Source organism: Phycodurus eques, chromosome 13 (assembly GCF_024500275.1).
Source record: "Phycodurus eques isolate BA_2022a chromosome 13, UOR_Pequ_1.1, whole genome shotgun sequence".
NCBI classification, from domain to species: domain Eukaryota; kingdom Metazoa; phylum Chordata; class Actinopteri; order Syngnathiformes; family Syngnathidae; genus Phycodurus; species Phycodurus eques.
In genome coordinates, this window is record NC_084537.1 from 26,102,691 (window position 1) to 26,120,951 (window position 18,261).

Genomic DNA, 18,261 nt, shown 5'->3' on the forward strand with positions numbered 1-18,261 from the left:
GTGTTTCAGCAGGGAGCCCCGCAAGGTGGTCCTGCACCGCGGCACCACAGGTTTGGGCTTCAACATCGTGGGCGGCGAGGACGGCGAAGGCATCTTCATCTCCTTCATCCTGGCCGGAGGACCCGCCGACCTCTGCGGGGAGCTGAGGAAGGGAGACCGCCTCGTATCCGTACGTCGCGCGTGTGCCGCTACTTTCTCATTGCGTAATGGCGAACGCGCACGTGTCAAACCCGAGGCCTGTCGGCCACGCCCGGCCCCGCGTGTCATTTTATGTGCCCCCCCCCCTCCAACCTCCCTAGGTGAAGCTTGCCACGATTGTTCCTCGGCTTCGATCGTTAACTAGTAACAATTCTCAAAGCACTTTTGGGTTGCATTTTTTTGAGGTACGAAAAGTGCTATACAAATAAGATTTGATTGAAGCGTGATGATTAGAGTTTCCCGCACAGAGCATATTAGCATCTAATAAAATCAAACTCGATTGCAACTGTCACAATGAAAATCTGTTCGGCATCTCACAATTTGCAGTATTGAGGTACAAAAAATATAAGCACACACTGATGAAAAAGACAGACTTATTTACAGAACATGCGGTTTTACACGTTTGGGAGAAGGTCCATATTATGACACAGTAGTAGTGCCAAGGCTTTGTCTGCAAACTAACACAGTGCAGCTCAGTTTCTGCTCGCGGACTGTTTTTTGTTGTTGTCGTTGCTTTTTTTCAAACTAGCGCAGTACAATGGCAAATTGCAACTGTTTTCAAACAGCCAAATGAAGCTAAAGCTATTGCAAACGTCATAACTTATTAGTGTTTTCTTAATTTGCACTTTTAAAATTGTTACTACCTTTATTTCCTAAAAAGAAGACAAACGATTGATTTTGCACTTTTTTTGAAAAGACAAGTTTTAAGCAGTTGATGTTTCAGTTTAAATGTCGTTAAATCTGTTCCTGTTAAAAAAAAAAAAAAAAAGACAAGCAGTCTTTTCTGCCTTTTGTTCTCACAGAAGTGAGAACATAAAACCCAAGTGTGTGCTTTTTGCCATCCTAGTGGCCAAAACAGGTTTGACACCACTGGTAATGTGTGTGTGTGTGCGTGTGTGTGTGCGTGCGTGCGTGCGTGCGTCCACGCACAGGTGAACGGCGTGGACCTCCGCAGCGCCACACACGAGCAGGCCGCCGCCGCGCTCAAGAACGCCGGGCAGACGGTCACCATCATGGCGCACTACAGGCCCGAGGGTGGGTGACGTTATGAGCATTGAGACTCGTTGATGGAACTCATTGATTATTTGTTATTATTCCCAGAGAACTTCTCACAAACAAATCGTGTCACAAGGTCAAAATAGTCACAAACGCAAACAAAATTAAGCACAACAATCAGGTCTTATTTGCGTACGACTGCTACTACTTAATGTTGTTTGTGGCCAATAATAAAACGTTGCTTCCTGATTAGAACACCAGGGGTCGCACTTTGTCAGTTTGTGTGCGAGGGTCAATCGCCACGTGTGCAGGTGCGAGTCCCCGACTCTCTTTTGTCCGCGTCTGTCCGGCTCACTCGCGTCAGGCCGCGTCGCTAGCTGGGCGGCGGGCTTTCGCGTCGCGCGATGAGCATTTGGGGACGAAGACGAGACTTGACGGGTCGACGTGTCACTGTGCCGTGCAGAGTACAGTCGCTTCGAGGCCAAGATCCACGACCTGAGAGAGCAGATGATGAACAGCAGCATCAGCTCAGGATCAGGATCTCTGAGGACCAGCCACAAGAGGTCGCTATACGTCAGGTCAGACCCCGCCCTCGGCTTCCTCTTGTTTCTTCCTCCTCCTTCCTCCCGCTGACGACTGGAAAAACGTCGACCCGCGCAGGGCCCTGTTCGACTACGACAAGACTCGGGATTCGGGTCTTCCCAGTCAGGGTCTCAACTTCAAGTTCGGGGACATCCTGCACGTGGTCAACGCCTCCGATGACGAGTGGTGGCAAGCCAGGCACACGGCGGCCGCGGGAGACGTCGAGGAGGTCGGCGTCATACCCAGCAAGAGGAGGTCAGGCTGCACAACAACAACAACAACAACAACAACGCACGCGCGCAGATTGCTGACTTTGCGGTTGTTTGCTTGGCAGGGTGGAGAAGAAAGAGCGAGCGAGGTTGAAGACGGTCAAGTTCAACCCCAAGTCTCGAGAGCGCGGGGTGAGTCGGGCCTCGCCCGCTTCACGTCCACATCTGCTTCTACTGTATTAGCATGTAGCATCCTAGCATGTAGCACACTAATTCTTGCTCCTAACATGCTAGCATTTAATACATTAGCCCTGCTTGTTGATGATTTAGCACGTGCCATGTTAGCATTTCTTCCTTTTTAGCGTCTATCAGATTAGCAAATGGGTTAGCATGTGACACATTAGCCCTTCTTGTTGCCACGCGTTATTGCGACTCCCGCTCCCACCGGCGGCAGGGTACGCCCTGCTGCAATATGATTGGCTGATGCATCCGGGATGGAAGGGCAGCATGTGACGTGAGCATGATTATGAAGCCCCCTAATCCTAACTAGAACAAACTTGATTGTTTTCATTTTGTACAAATGTGATCCATATTTGGAATGGTCATCTCGTTTCACTTCCTGCCTGGATGCAGCAGCCAATCATACACTGCCTACAACTACAGTGGAATTATCTCTTTTGTTAGGCCTGGGACACATACAAGGATTTTTTTTTTTTTATTCGTGACAGTCGCCACGCAGGAATAAAAAAAAAAAAAAAAAAAAAAAATCCGGCATTTAACAGATTTAAAGATTCTGTCGCACCACTGGCAGGGGCGCCTCCACAAATGTTTGGCTGGGGTGGCCGAAGGCATTCGTCGATGGTCGGTGGGCTGGCCGCAACCAACATTTACTTTTCCTGTTTGTACAATTTTTAAAAAATTTTTTTACGTTTGATGCTGTAAGAATCTCGCAAAGTTGTTTTTTTATTTATTTTTATTTTTATTTTTATTTTTTTTTAGCTCTGCTTGCTATCGAGCGTGTACTAACGAGCGCCCCTGAAGCATCCCACAGCTGATCTTAACCGCATGTCGCTGATCTTCGAGCGTCTCGGCGGCGTTGCGACCGATCGCTAACGGCCCGACTGACGACCGCATGACCCGACGCAAAACTCGACATCGATGTCTGTCTCATGTTCCTCGTCTTCGTCACTCAGAAGGAGCCACACCTCCTGTAAATATTTGAATATTCAAATATTTACATTTGCGCCGCTGCTGTGGTAACTCTTTCATCTCCCTTGAAATGGCCACACCCCTTTTGCTCGGCACCCCCACCTTGCGTGTACGTGCGTGTGCGTGCGTGTTTTTGTGTTTGCTTGAGAGTAGGCAGGCGCCAGTATGAGATTGTGACGGTCGGATAACCTTGAGGAAAAATATGGCCTTATTGCAATTGTAGCTCTTGTTTTTTAAATGTATTATCGAAAAAATTCGGTAAGTAAAAACAACTTTTTTTCCCCATTGAACACAACCAATTTTATTTTTAAACAAAATATATAATTTTTGGTTCATTAATAGGCGTGTTCAATGTTAAGGTACAACAAATAAATTTGAACATTCTTAGTAAATCCCAATGTCCCATCACCAGTGAGCGAACAGAACCGCGGGCTCCTCGCGTGGTCGTCGGGGGCAACAGGATGGCTGCTGCAAAAGTAGATATCAAATACATAAACAATTACAATTCAACATTTTTCAACGAAACAAATTTAATGTGTAAAAAATCTGTGTAAAACACAAGAAAATAAATATCTACAGGGAAAAGAAAAAAAAAAAATCCAATAACTGTTGGGATCGGCATCTCGAGCTTTGAGGAGCTTTCTTCTGTCGCTCTGGAAACGAGCTTCCCTTGTTTTGGAGAAAATTCTCTTGGGAGGACTCAAGTGGCTGCAATCCACCCAACTCGGTCTTCTTTCTAGGAAACTGAGGCTGCAGACCAAAGCAGCTGCACTTTGAACGGTCTAAATTATTAGGAGAGACATTTTTTGCTACCACGGCACACTTTTGGGTCCCGACCCAGCAGTTGAGAACCCTTGCATTAGACACTTTGGCATCTCCAAAGTGTTCTGTAAATTGACCGTCTGTCGTACTAGAGCGGCTCCAACGACCGGAGACAAATTCCTTGTGTGTTTTGGACATACTTGGCAAATAAAGATGATTCTGATTCCGATTCTGATCTTTGCAAGCAGCCAATCATATTGCAGCAGGACTAAAAGCCCATTACCAGTAACGGGCAATTTCAAAATCGCTGTTTCCCTTCAACACGGGAACCGGTCCACGGCGACTTGAGTGTATGTGTGTGCGTGTGTGTCTGTTGATTGTGTGTCTATGTTTGAGAGTGTGCGGTGGCGTACCCCCCCCCGGCTACAATAGGTTTCGGTTTCAATCAGCGCCCCCGGCACCTAAGTCCCCCCCCCAGTCCATATAGCGTAGTGACGCCCCTGTGTGTGTGTGTGTGTGTGAGTGTGTGTGCGTGTTGACTGCTTTCTCTTCTTCGTCATCTTCCTCGTGCTGTTCGCATCAGGACCAATTGTGTCCTTCCCCTGCTCCCCACTTTGCCCCCACATTTGACTTACAATTTGTGTTTGACCTTAACGTGCCGTTGACTCCGGACTACCTGTCCCCTCCTGTCCCGTCCTGTGTGCTTTATGTAGTCGTCGGGCGACAAGCGTAAAAAAGGCGTGTTCGCAAGGTCCTTCCTGTTTGGGAAGAGTCGCGACGCCAGCGAGCAGGAGAGCAGCGACGTCGAGCGTGAGTATGGCGCCACGCCCGCCAAAGCCACCCAGGGGCGCCGCCGGGCGCTCATTGATCAGCGACAGGAAGAGAGATCAGCCGGTGACCCGGTTGTCACGGCGACGAAGCCGCCAATCTTTTTTTCCCAATTGGATCCAACCAGCCCAAACGGCGCGCTCCTCTCTCGCGTTGCGTCTGCTCTCTCGCTCTGTCGCTGTGACGTCGTAACGTCCTGTTTTTGTGCTTCTTCTTCTCTTGTCGCCTTCAGGACGCCATCGACCTCCTCACCAAAGGGCACAGTGAGTCCACCCCCCAGTGCCCCCCCCAACCCTTCCCCACCACCACCACCCACACACACACACACACACAACCATCTCCACCAGGAACTTTCATTATCCATCCGTTCAGGGTCAAGGGTGAAAAGTGTGCTCTGCATTCAACTCCTGTACGCTGATCATCTTAAAACCAATACTGTGCAGTTGCCTTCACAAGACACCCAATTACTCAAGTAAATTGGTTAAATTCCGTGAATGACTTTGTGTAATTTACTGTCCGTATAAATACGACTGTTGTGGGAAGTTCTGTTGTTTGTTGGGGAACACCGGCGGACAACAGAATCCTGAAGACCAAGAAACTCTGGATCAAGTTGTGGAGAGGTCTAAAGCCAGGTCGGCTTCTCGAAAAAGAGCTCAGGGAGCACCCTTCCGTCCGTCCTCGAGAAACGGAAAAAGGATGGCACAAGTGCAAACCTACCGAGACGCGGCCGTCCACCCGACGTGACGGAGCCGGCGAGGAGCGCGCCGGTCAGAGAAGCGGCCCTCTGGAGGATCTGCGGGAATCCACAGCTCGCCTGGGAGAGAAACTCCATCCGCAGGACGACGCCCCAAAACCGCAGCTACATAAAGCCAGAAGACGTCCCGTTCGCCGCCACGTCTGGGACGCCGCAAACGTGTGGGGGAAGGCGCTGGGCTCAGATGACAACTACGTGGAATTTTTGGGCCTAAATGGGGTTGTGATTGAATTGATGGGCGGGGCTAAATTGAGCAATTGGCAATCCTGAAAGAAAACCTGTGGATGGCTGCAAAACACATTCAGTGACCCAAACGAAACATAAAGTGTGCAGAGCTACGGAATGGTGTCCATTAAAGTCCAGACCTAAACCCCATTCAGCATCTGGGAAATTGCTGTTGACAGACGCTCTCCATCCAGTCTGGCTGAACTGGACCCGTTTGACAAAGGAGAAGAGCGCGCAGCAAACCTTGTGTAGTGTGCAACTTGCGGCTGGAACTGCAGCCAAAGGGGGCGCTACAAAGTCTTGACAGACAGACAAACATTTCCACATTTTGATTGGCTTGAAAAGGTCAAAATGAGTGACCGTATGTGTTGCTTCAAATCTCAATTTAAAAGCAGAACAATAAGTCGTTTTTTTTAAAGCGAAGAACCGACTGGTCAGAGTTCATAGAGACAAGCAACCGATCGGTCGGCAGTCATTGACCGTCAGTTTGTCTTGGATGCCAAAGCCCCGACCGCCGCCTCCGGGATCTCCGTCGTCGACGGCGCAGGTCCGGGACGTCTTTCGGGCTCCGCCTCCTCCTCGATGGAAACTTTTTTGTTGTTGTTGTTTCTTCGCTGTTTGTTTGACGTCAACGTGTTGAAGGAATTTCGATTTGCCGTCGATGAGTTTCGGAGCGACAGCTGACCTTTGCCTCGTTTGTGCTTTCAGAACACGCGACCTCCAACGCCAGCGATAGCGAAAGTAGCTACCGTGAGTTACGCACCATCACTTCGCATCTTTCATTGCGTTCAAAAGCGGTGACCACCTCACGCTGACGACCTCATCGATAACGTCATCAGCAGTGAACGACACGATTTTAGTTGTCTTTTTTTGTCTTTTTTTTTTAACGAATGAATTTTTTTGGTAGCTGGCTCATTTTCCGATCATTCGATCAAAAAGTCATCAAAAGCCCAGCGTTTTGCAAGCGTAGGTTTCGGGCGGAAACGTACGGTACACGAGTGCCCGCGAGGGTAACGTGGGTCCCCCTGGGCTCACCGCCTGTTCGTTGGTGTTCACCCGGGCGGACGAGAGGGGATGGGGGGACGGGTCCTGACTGTTGCTTGTGCCTAGGCACCAAACAGCAGTTCAGAGTAGCCACCCTTTTTGGAGTCCTTGGAGGGGGTGCTGGAGAGCGCTCCCGCTGGGGACGCCATCGTTCTGCTTGGGGGACGTGGGCAATTTTTTCCGGTCCACCATCCGGCGTCTCAGGAGGGGGAAGCAGTGCGCCATCAACACAGCGTATAGTGGGGACGTGGCGCCGCTGACCTCGACTCGGGACGTTGTGAGCCGGTGGGGAGAATACTTCGAAGACCTCCTCAATTCCACCGACACGCCTTCCCCTGAGGAAGCAGAGTCTGGGGTAACTGGGGCGGGCTCTCCTATCTCTGGGGTTGAGGTCACCGAGGTGGTTAAAAACGGTTCCTAATGGCTCTGGATGTTGTGGGGCCGTCCCGGTCGACACGCCGCTGCGACACTGCGTCACGAGCGGATAGGATGGGCCGTATCTTAGCGATATTGCCCAGATGAAAAAAATGCAGTTTTGGTCATATTCTTAATGTTCTTTTGAAAGGAGAGAGTCGAGTCACATATAACGACGCGATTTTTTGCTGATCACTTTGGTTAATGGTGCTTTTGTCAAATCTCAGAGTGGTGTCCTTAAACAAGTAGCTGTGTTTAGCAGGGCCAAGAATCCACAGCTCAGTTTTCTCATGGGTAAGGAGCTAAAAATGACAGGACATCAACTGTTTAAATTCAGCAAAAAATGACTCCAGATGAGCGCAATCGCGCGGGCTATCTTGTTTTAACGGCATGCGTAGCTGTGTATCGTCGGCATACAGTAACGGTGAAACGAATCTTATCCTCGCGTATGATATCGCCAAGCGCCACCCTAAAAATACTGAACAAAATAGGGCCGAGTGCCGATCCCTGCGGAACTCTGCAAGTGACTTTAACATTATCATACTCGGTCACATGACCACAGTGCAGACCGTTTTATCATTGGCTTTGACTTCAGTTGGCCTGCAACAATTATTCAAATAACTTGAATCATTGGATTAGAAAAAAATTCCAAGTAAAACACTCGATTCTCAGTGGCCGACTCGCACGTGACTCGCCAGGCCGGCGAGGCCGTCCGTGCCTTTTCGGGGTCGACAACGCTGCTCTTCTCAATGAACTTTGTTTTTAGGCCGCATCAGGCGCATAACTCTCATCGTCATGATAATTGATGGAAAAGGTGCAAATTTGAGCAAGTCAAATGTTTGGCACGTTTTTCCGCAGGAGGCCAGGAGGAGTTTGTCCTGTCGTACGAAGCTGTCACGCAACTAGAAGGTAACGCCCCCCCCGTTGCCATCAACCCGCGCTTTGTCCGTGCGGGACTGGTCTGACTTGATGTCGTGTCGCCGTCCAGTGGGCTACACGCGGCCGGTCATCATCCTCGGCCCCATGAAGGACCGCATCAACGACGACCTTATCTCGGAATTTCCCGACAAGTTTGGCTCGTGCGTCCCGCGTGAGTCCCGATATCCTGCGCGCGCTTTTCTGCCTGCGCGTTTGCCGCCTTTCCGGATGCCGGTTTTGTTGTGTTTTTTTTGCAGACACCACGCGGCCCAAACGCGACTACGAGGTGGACGCTCGCGATTATCACTTCGTGGCGTCGCGTGAGCAGATGGAGAAGGACATCCAGGAGCACAAGTTTATCGAGGCGGGCCAGTACAACAACCACCTGTACGGAACCAGCGTCCAATCGGTGCGCGAGGTCGCCGACAAGGTGGGATGAGAACACGAACGAGCGAGCAAACGGACGTCCACGTGCGTTCCGCGTCCATTAAAAACTGACGCCAGAGGAAATGTGCACTAAGTCAAATGTCGAAACAGAATCAGGCCAAGTGTGCAATTCTTTTTATTTATTTCTAATTCTGTTTTCATCCTAGCATTTTATTTTATTTGTAAAGAATCTTTAATTATGCTTTAAAAGTGCTCTATAAAATAAATGTATTATGATGATGATCCCCCAAAATTGCCACTTCATGCCACTTCCTCTTTTGACGGCCAATCGGCAGTTGTCTAACCCCGCCTTTGTTGACTGTAGAATTTGTAGTCCTTATTTGATACAAGATCGCCCTTTGTTGGCAAAAGTCATACATGCTAACGTAACGCCGGTGTGGCGTGTTCAGGGTAAACACTGCATCCTGGACGTGTCGGGCAACGCCATCAAGCGCCTGCAGGCCGCGCTGCTTCATCCCATCGCCATCTTCATCAAACCCAAGTCCGTCGAGAACATCATGTAAGTCGCACGTGCGCACACATGCGCGACCGCATCCATAAATGTGTGTGTGACGCGGCGCAGGGAGATGAACAAGCGTCTGACGGAAGATCAAAGCAGGAAGACGTTTGAGCGAGCTGCCAAGTTGGAACACGAGTTCACCGAACACTTCACAGGTGTGCAAGCGACGTTGTCATTTTTTAAAGTGCCTCCACAACAAGTGTGATGGTGATGATGATGATGATGTGTGTGTGTGCAGCCATCGTGCAGGGCGACACCCTGGAGGAGATTTACGAGCAGAGCAAGCAGATCATTGAGGATCATTCGGGATCTTTGATCTGGGTGCAGTCCAAGGAGAAGCTATGAAAGCGGACAGATTAGGAAACGTCCTCCCCCCCCCCCCCCCCCCTCTCACCCCAAAAAGCAAAAAGACGCAGTTCCCACCCTCCCCCCTCCTCGTCTTTTGCCGAAAGCAACTTGTCACGTGGACGCTTTAATGAGCGTGTCTGTGCGTCTGCCCCGCCCCTCCCCTCCCTCTGCCCACATTAACCCTTTAATGAGCTCACACGAGGGGGAGGAGTCGACGACTTTACTCACGAGCTAGCCGACACTTTTCCTTGTGGCATCGTTACGCACGGTGGCACGAGGGGGGCGCGCGAGAACGAAAAGTTGAACCTGCTCAGCGGCCTATTTTCTTATCAACAGAAACTACAAAGTCTATATTGATCGATCGTCATTATTATCACTGTAGAAGATTTCAATATGATCACTTCCTGTCTTATTTTTCTTTTTTAACCAAATAAAGCTCAAACAGGAAGCTTGCTGTGTGTGTGTGTGTGTGTGTGTATGTGTGTTTCCATGGAGACAGGCAACATGTTCCCTTACTGGCACTTTTTATTAGGAACGACACACTGGGCTCAACGAAAATGAAAGCGTGACAACAATTTACATAAAAACCTTGGAAAAATTACAAAAGTTTTGTTTCACACACACATTGGCAAGCACGCGCACGCGCACACGCCCGAGCACCGGAGTATGTACGGTCTCGGCCCCCGGCCGATCAGCAGCCGCTGTTCTTGAACTCTCCGTTCTCGGTGATGGACAGCTTGGTGGGATTGCGCGGGTTAGCCGAGCCGCAGCGATCCTTCACCTGCGTCAGCGCCGCCATCAGGCGAGCGTTGGTAGCGTCCAGACACGAGATTCGCTGCTCCTGATCGGACAGACAGGTAAAAAAAAGAAAGCCTAACCCTCATCCCGTTTTGAAACCCTAAAGGCTTCTTTATACTTGCGTGGGCAGCGACTGCGCTGACGTCACTGCGGATATCCCGGGCGCAGTTTGCCATTATAGTCGAGCGCGAGCCATGCGCTGTTTTGAAAACGTGCTGAAGTTCTCCAAGTCGGGGGTGTCGCTACGGCTGCTATTGGCTAGGACGCCACAGGGTGGAGTTTCCTCTGCATTTTGTGGCCATTTCCAGTAGCCGTTTTTTTCCTTTCCTTTCCGGAACAAGTAACAAAGCGACGACAACGGCGCCTGCTAGAACAAATGGACCTAGACGACCAGATGCTACGTTTAAATATGCTGCAAAATCAACCAAGAAGGCGGCGGCGTAGGTGGTATGTGGAACCAAGGGGCACGCTGAGTACATCATCACAGCATGTGACTAAAACGGACCAATCACGAGAGATGATCTATTTTTGACGCGTGCGCGTCAAGCTACGCAGAGGGGCCGTGCGGGCCAATTCGTCGGTCACGTGACGCGATGCGGGCGTCGTCCACCGCAGGAGTATAAAGAGGCCTTAACCCTATCCCCGTTTTGATACGCTAATGACGACGATGTCACTTCCGGTGTGCCACGTACCTGTGCGTCAATGACTTCCTGTTTGCTTTCAATCACCGCTTGCATCTCGGCGTGCTCACGCTTTAGCTCGCCTTCCACCGCCAGCAACCTGAGCACACGCACGCCACCACATTCACATTGTCAACTGGGTAGGCGAGTCTGCGTTTTGAGATTGTGAGAGAGTGAGTGTGTGAGAGGATGTTAGATGTGTCACAGAGTATGTGTGACAGTTCGTAAGCTCATGTGTGAGAGTGTATGCGCGCGAGTACGAGAGTGTTAGTGGGTGTGCAAGAGTGTGTTATGTGTGAGCTTTTAAGATTGAGTGAGAGAGAGCGAGTACGTGGTCCCAGGATGCCCCCCCCCCCCCCGCCTGTCGGTGGCTAGCTAACACATCGACGTCCCGCTAAGTGACCTCTGGACCGACTGTGCGGCAGTATTGCGTCCCCTGCTCGTCAAACCTGACGACGTCGTCATTCCGCCTCGCTGTATCCCCGCCGCCAGACACTCCGTTCTACTGCGCCGAGGCACCCGACGAGGGTTCAGGCTCCAGCACGCCCGCGACCCGCGTGAGGAGAAGCGGCTCACAAAATGGATGGATGGATGTTCAAGATCCCTCCCACGTCAAGGGTCACACACTGGACCTGGTGTGCTTCACCGGTTTGGACGCCATGAAAGCAGCTACCACAGGCGTCTCCCCCCTCACTAACACCCTTGTCCCAGGTCATTTCACCCACCACTGTACACCTGCCTGCCTCTTACCTCTCCTCCTTTTCCCCCGTCGATGCTCTCCACGGATAAATCCTGGACCCCCTATCCTCAACTCTAGTCGAGGAATCTCTTCCCACCCTCTTGCTGAACCGGCTCCCTTCAAACTGGCACCGTTCCCTCCAGTTTCAAAACTACCTCGGTCACTACCATCCTCAAAAAGCCAGCGCTGGACCCAGATGACCTCGATAATTACGATATCCCGATATGCAACCTTCCCTTCCTCGGCAAAATCTTGGAAAAAGCAGTTGTCGCCTTCAATCCGCTTTTAGAATCCGACACAGCCCAGATACTGCCCTCATCAAAGTCACAAATGACCTCCTCATCGCTGCCGACAATTCAGCATTCTCATTCTCCTCAACCGCCTTACTGACACTGCCCTCTTCTGGTTCACACCCCACCTGTCCCAACAGTTTGTTTCCATTGACGTCGACACCTCCACTCCTGCCCCAGTACACCACGGTGTCCCTCAAGGCTCTGTGCTGGGACCCCTCCTCTTCGCTGTTTACACGGCCTCAATTGGACAAATTATCCGCCGCCACAGCCTCAATTTCCGCTGCTGTGCCGATGACACTCAGCTACTGTATACTTCTCCACCCCCCCCCCCCCCCTCCCCCCCAGTCCCTTGTCAACTGCCTCCGTGAAATAAAAACCTGGATGTCCTCAAACTTTCTAAAACGCAACAGTAACAAGACTGAGCTCATGGTTGTGGCCCCTACAGCACTGCTCAATAAGGTTGCGGATGTCCTCCTCAACATCGACAGCTATTTCGTCTCTCCATCTTGCAAAGTCCGGAACCTGGGTGTCATCATGGACACCACTTTCGCTCCCACATTAAATCCATCAACAAATCTGCCTTTTGCCCACCTCAAAAATATCTCCAGACTCAGCCTTTGTCACATCCCGTCTGGACTGTTTCGACCGTGTGGAACCTGTTCAGACCTCCCAAGAAAGCCCTGGAAAAGCTCCAAAATGTCCAGAATTCAACTGCTAGGGTCCTCAACTGCACCAAGCGCTGGCAGCAGATCACTCCCACACTCATCCATGATCCACTGGCTCCCGGTCAAGTCCCGCATCACCTCCAAAATCCTGCTCCTCACCTACAAATCCCTCCAGTCGCTCTTCCACCCATAAACCTCATCCCGGGAGCTGAGGCCCTCCAATTCTGGTCTCCTCTCCACCGCCCATACCTGGCTGCAGGCCTATGGGGCCGGAACCCTCTGGAACTTTCTCCCCTAAGACATCCGATACGCCCAATCACTGGACACTTTCAAACAACAACTCAAAACAGACTGTTTCACTCCGTTTTTGATGTCTAGCGTCCTTTGTTTTTGTCTAGCATGTGTGAAGCGGCCTTGGGGTCCCTGAAAGGAAATCCAAGTTATTATTATGACGTGTGTGAGAGCGCGCTCGGCGACCTGGAGAGGATGTCGTCGATCTGTTGTTGTTTGCCGTGTCGCTCTCGTCGGCGGCGTTCCTCGCTGGCGTCCAGCCGCGTTTTGTACTCGGCGTGCATGTGGCCGATGTTGACTTCTTGCGCCAGCAGGCGGCGCTCGTACTCCTCTAGGCGGCGACAGGATGCGCGCAGGAGATCCTTCAGATGACACACTTCCTGCTTGTACTGCACATGCAAAACACAACCGGCAGACGCCATACTGAATGTGGCCAAGATGACAAGGACTTGCGCGAGGGCATCATCAGTTGTTTCTGTTGACTTCCACTCTCGAAAGATTTCACTTCTTTTCAATTGAGTTGTAAAGTTAAAAGGTCACATCAATAATGGAGTTCATCCATTTCCTGAGCCGCTTCTCCTCACTAGGGTCGGTCGGGCGAGGGCATGCTGGAGCCTATAATAATGGAGTTGTATTTATTTATATATATATATGCTGCGCAAACAAAAAAATAATTCGGTTTACATATCATTAGCTTTATAGCATAATTGGAATAAAGACATTCAGAAACGTTTTTTGTAAAACACAAAAAACGTAGAAAAAAGTATAATTGCTTCGATTGAGCGTTTGCGTATATTTCTATGAGATGGATAATTGAGAATCTACACATGCATCCAGAAAAACCATTTTTAGCAAGGACACCGGTATTGTTTATTAATATTGCGGCAAGTTAAGAACGACTCAGCCTAACGATATTAGTCACCTCGTCGGAACATTCTCCCTCCTCTGGGCCGAGTCCCTCGGCGTCTTTCCGCTCCCCTCGGCGGTCGTGGTGATATTGTCCGTTGCTGAGCACCCAGGCCGCCGTTCGCTCCACAGGCGACATGACACGTTTGACACACTTCAGTGAAAACAGGAAGCGGGTGTGTTTGTCTTACAGTGTGTGACAGAGGGAATGGGAGTTCTCGGGTGAAAAAGGGTGTGCGAGTAAAAGAAAGTGAGTCTGAGAGATAAACAGTGTGTGTGTGTGTGCGTGCGAGAGAGAGAGAGAGGGCGTCGGAGAACAACAATGTGTGTGTGTTGTTGAAAGAAGGTGCATGTGAGAGTGTGACAGCGAGTGAGAGTATGTTAGCGCGTGTGCGCACGAGACAGAGTATTAAGGCCTCTTTATACTCCCGCCCGCGTTGCATCACGTGACCGACGCATTGCCCCGCGCACACGGCAGCATCATTAAACGTAGCATCTGGTCATCGAGGCCCAATTGTTCGAGCAGACGCTGTTCCGCGGTCGCCATTGTTGTTGCTTTGTTCCTCGTTCCGGAAAGGAAAGGAAAAACGGCTACCGGAAATGGCCCAACAAATGCAGAGGAAACTCCACCTGTGGCGTCCGAGCCAATAGCAGCCGTCGCGACGCCCCCGACCGACTCGGAGGTGAACTGCAGCACGCTTTGAAAACCGCGCGCGCGGGTTGCGCTCGAGCATCAAGGCAAACTCCGCGCGGGACAGCCGCAGTGACGTCAGCGCGAGTATAAAGAAGCCTTTTGAGTTGAAGGGCGCGAGTGTGAGAACGCGTGCGTCCACGTCAGCATGGGAGTACACGCTTGCGGGTGACAATTACGCCGAGCCGAAGTGTGTGCGTGGGCGCGTCTGCCTTACCTGCTCCTCGGGCGAGCTTTGATTGCCGGCGGGCACGGTCTCCGAGTTGGCCCCGCCCACCGCCCGACCGCGCTGCTCCACCTCGACGATGTGGGCGGCGCCCGCGGCGGCACACCGGCGCGGCACGGCGACGCCCGCCTCGTCCGGACCGCCGCCGGACGCCGCCCGGCCGCTGCTGCGGGAGCTGCCGGTGCCGGAGTCCTGCGGCGAGTGGGCGGGGCTACTGAGCTGGTGGGCGGGGCTGGCGAGCTGGTAGGCGGGGTTGTGGAAGGAGAGCGGCTGCAGGCTGCTTTGATGCTCGATGGGCGGAGCCAATGGGCGGCGTACCTGAGAGGTGAAAAATAGTACATTTCGAGTTGCCTTAGAAGACGTTGTCGTCCGAAAGAAGGCGAACGCACACCGGAGAGCCGAGGTCTCGTCGTCCCGTCGCCCCGTCCTGTAATTGAGCTTTCTTTGAACTCTTTGATTTGATTGGTTCTAAGAATGGGAGGGGCTTCCCCAAAACGCTGCCGACTATCTTTAAATAGCCGGAGTTCACGAAAAGATCCGACGGTGTGTCCGTGTCTTCTTTGAGCCACGCCACGGCGTACCTGCGGGGCGCTCTGGGGTTGGGCGTCCGCGGGCGGAGCCCGCCCGGGTCCGACGGACGACCGTGAGCCCGCCCCGCCTCCCCGGGCCGGGTCCTGCAGGTCCGCCAGGGAGACGCTGCGCCCGCACGCCGGCGCGGCGGCCTCGGGCGCCAAACGGGCGCGGTCGTAGAAAGGCTGCCGAGGGGACGGCGGGGGGCGCGGCCCTCGCGCGACGACCGCCGTCTGATCCGCGTCGGGAGACGAAACGCTGAAACGAGCACAGAACGTGAAACGGACGAAGATCCGACCGGATCGCGGCGGTGAGTTTCCGCAAAAGAGAACGCCCGAGCTTGCGGCATCGAAATGAATTGAATTAAATGAATCGCTTTTGGAAGAAGGCCGGAACGGAAAGGATGCGAATTCTTACCGGACGCACTAAGTGATTGTGTGTGTCTGCTGGAAAATAATTGCGTTGCAATATTGCTCTTTAGGTACAAATATATATTACACAGTATCGTCTTCGTTTTCCTTCGGGTTTGTCCCTTTAGGGGTCGCCGCAGCGCGTCGTCGTCCTTTTCCATGCAAGCGACATACATCGTCGTCAAAGTGCTACAGAGAACCAAATGAAATGGCTTGCAGTTCCAAATTCATCAGACCCAAAATACAAACACGCAGAAATGCTTCACTTTCAAAGAAAACAGTAACGCGACGCTTTTTGGAATAAGCTGACTGACGACGTCATCGAACGGATCGACGGACGGCTTACCCGTCCGCAGTCTCCCGGAAGATTCGCCGCGAGCCGGACGACAGGCCGGCGCCGATGTCGCGGGCGGAGCCACGTCGGTCGCGGAAGCGGCCCGGCCGTCGCCGGGGGGGATCGGGCGCGGCCAGGCCGCGAGAAATATCTCCCAGAATCCTCGGCAGCGGGCCCAGCTTGGCGAGCGTGGCCTGCAGGAAGGAATTTTCACGCTGGCGTGTCGGAGTTCGCGTGCGCGTGCGAGGCGACGAGCGAACGGGAGGAGGACCGGGACGCGGGGGCGGGGCCAAACCGTCGCGGCGGCGGACGGGAAGTGAAGAGAAGGAAGGGGGGGGGCAACAGGAATGAAACTTAATGGAAGCAAAATGGAAGAAGAAAATAACATGCGCATTCAGTCGGCTCGTGCGATGCGGCGGATGGGCGGAGTCAGGCAGGCCATGCTTTCGTGAGACCGGGGGCCACTTCGCATCATTAGCACAGACGCGCACGCACCTCGTCGAGCTGCGCGACCACGTCGGCCAGAAGCGCGTGCAGCAGCGCCAGCTCCCTCCCGAGGTCCACGTATCCGTCGAATCCCGGCGCGCCGGGCGGCGTTTCCGGGTCGGAGATTTCCGACAGGAAGCGCGTCATCCCCGCCCGCTCGCGCTCCAGGAAGTCGTTCATGAAGGCCATGTACTCCTCCTTGTCGCCGAACCTGCGGGTGCGGCGACAACCGGCGGCGTTACCACAGAAACTCTTCCTCCGCCCGCAGGAAGCGAGGCGAGCGGAGGCGTACTTGGTGAAGTTGGCGAGGTTCTGGATGACTTTGGCGATGAGCGTGAGCGTCCGGCACGTGCGCTCGTCGGGATATTCCCGCGCCAGCTGGAAGAGCGACGGCGACATGATGGCGGGACACAGGAAGCGCAGGAAGAGCGAGGAGCCGATCAGACGATCGCCGATGTCCGCCCGGTGACCGGCCGCCTCGCAGCGCCGGCGCCACGACGAAAACACTTCCTTCAACTCGCGAGGGAACACGCTGTGTGCACGCAGGAAGTTCAAATGCACAAAAAGAAGTCAAAACATAACAAGTTAGGAAGCCGAAATGTGACGCAGGAAATGAGGATGAATGTAAAACCCCAATTCCAATGAAGTTAGGATGTTGTGTTCAAGATAAATACAAACAGAATACCATGATTTGCAAATCACGTTCGACCTATATTTAATCGAATACACTACAAAGACAAAATATTTCATGTTCAAACCGATCAACGTGACTGTTTTGAGCAAATCACCATGAACTTCGAATTTTATGGCTGCGACACGTTCCCAAAAAGCTGGGACAGGCTCATGTTTACCACTGCGTTACGTCACCTTTTCTTTGAACAACATTCAATCAACGTTTGGGAACGGAGGACACCAATTGTTGAAGCGTTGTAGGCGGAATTCTTTCCCATTCTTGCTCGATGTGCAGCTTCAGCTGTTCCACAGTCTCCGTTGTCGTATTGGACGCTTCATAATGCGCCGCACATTTTCAACGGGAGACGGGTCTGGACCGCAGGCGGGCCAGTCTAGGACCCGCACTCTTTTACGACGAAGCCACGCTGTTGTAACACGCGCACAATGTGGTTTGGCATCGTCTTGCTGAAATAAGCAGGGGCGTCCTTGAAAAAGACGTCGCTTGGAAGGCAGCATATGTTTCTCCAAAACCTGTATGTACCTTTCAGCCTTAATGGCGCCTTCACAGATGTGTAAGTGACCCATGCCATTGGCACCAACACAGCCCCATACCATCACAGATGCTGGCTTTTGAACTCTGCGTCCATAACAGTCCGGATGGTTCTTTTCGTCTTTGGCCCGGAGGACACGACATCCACAGTTTACAAAAACAATTTGAAACCGGGACTCGTCAGACCACAGAACACTTTTCTACTTTGCATCAGTCCATCTTAGATGATGTCGGGTCCAGAGAAGACGGCGGCGTTTCTGGGTGTTGTTGATAAATGGCTTTTGCTTTGCATAGTAGAGTTTCAAGTTGCACTTACGGACGTAGCGCCAAACTGTATTTACTGACATTGGTTTTCTGCAGTGATATCCTTTACACATCGATGTCGGTTTTTGATGCATTGCCGCCTGAGGGATCGAAGGTCACGGGCATTGGATGTTGGTTTTTGGCCTTGCCGCTTACATGCAGTGATTTCTCCAGACTCTGTGATGATATTATGGACGGTAGAGGATGAAATCCC

The 18,261-nt window shown here is 52.1% G+C and overlaps 2 protein-coding genes across 24 annotated transcripts in view; one reads left to right on the plus strand and one right to left on the minus strand.

The window, feature by feature from the left end:
- dlg1b (discs large MAGUK scaffold protein 1b) overlaps window positions 1–9,885 on the plus strand; it is a 45,628-nt gene extending 35,743 nt beyond the window's left edge. For 3 of the 6 annotated variants that reach the window (XM_061694736.1, XM_061694737.1, XM_061694739.1), the window contains 13 exons: window positions 13–169; window positions 1,131–1,233; window positions 1,658–1,772; window positions 1,855–2,031; window positions 2,111–2,177; window positions 4,670–4,766; window positions 6,472–6,513; window positions 8,080–8,130; window positions 8,210–8,311; window positions 8,397–8,569; window positions 8,976–9,085; window positions 9,149–9,240; window positions 9,324–9,885. In XM_061694736.1, the coding sequence (XP_061550720.1) occupies window positions 13–169; window positions 1,131–1,233; window positions 1,658–1,772; window positions 1,855–2,031; window positions 2,111–2,177; window positions 4,670–4,766; window positions 6,472–6,513; window positions 8,080–8,130; window positions 8,210–8,311; window positions 8,397–8,569; window positions 8,976–9,085; window positions 9,149–9,240; window positions 9,324–9,430 (1,393 nt within the window). In that variant the 3' untranslated portion in view covers window positions 9,431–9,885. Of the gene's footprint in view, window positions 1–9; window positions 170–1,130; window positions 1,234–1,657; window positions 1,773–1,854; window positions 2,032–2,110; window positions 2,178–4,669; window positions 4,767–5,016; window positions 5,048–6,471; window positions 6,514–8,079; window positions 8,131–8,209; window positions 8,312–8,396; window positions 8,570–8,975; window positions 9,086–9,148; window positions 9,241–9,323 lie in introns of all 6 variants that reach the window. The other 3 variants (XM_061694740.1, XM_061694735.1, XM_061694738.1) reach the window with 2 other exon arrangements.
- Window positions 9,886–9,946: 61 nt separating this feature from the next.
- Window positions 9,947–18,261, minus strand: part of rasal2 (RAS protein activator like 2) — a 28,557-nt gene continuing 20,242 nt past the window's right edge. For 2 of the 18 annotated variants that reach the window (XM_061693325.1, XM_061693337.1), the window contains 11 exons: window positions 16,815–17,054; window positions 16,532–16,733; window positions 16,049–16,230; window positions 15,791–15,891; window positions 15,304–15,550; window positions 14,714–15,040; window positions 13,822–13,959; window positions 13,440–13,514; window positions 13,086–13,288; window positions 10,924–11,011; window positions 9,947–10,274 (listed from right to left, as the gene is read on the minus strand). In XM_061693325.1, coding sequence (XP_061549309.1) covers window positions 10,125–10,274; window positions 10,924–11,011; window positions 13,086–13,288; window positions 13,440–13,514; window positions 13,822–13,959; window positions 14,714–15,040; window positions 15,304–15,550; window positions 15,791–15,891; window positions 16,049–16,230; window positions 16,532–16,733; window positions 16,815–17,054 — 1,953 coding nt within the window. In that variant the 3' untranslated portion in view covers window positions 9,947–10,124. The other 16 variants (XR_009769637.1, XM_061693326.1, XM_061693331.1 and 13 more) reach the window with 16 other exon arrangements.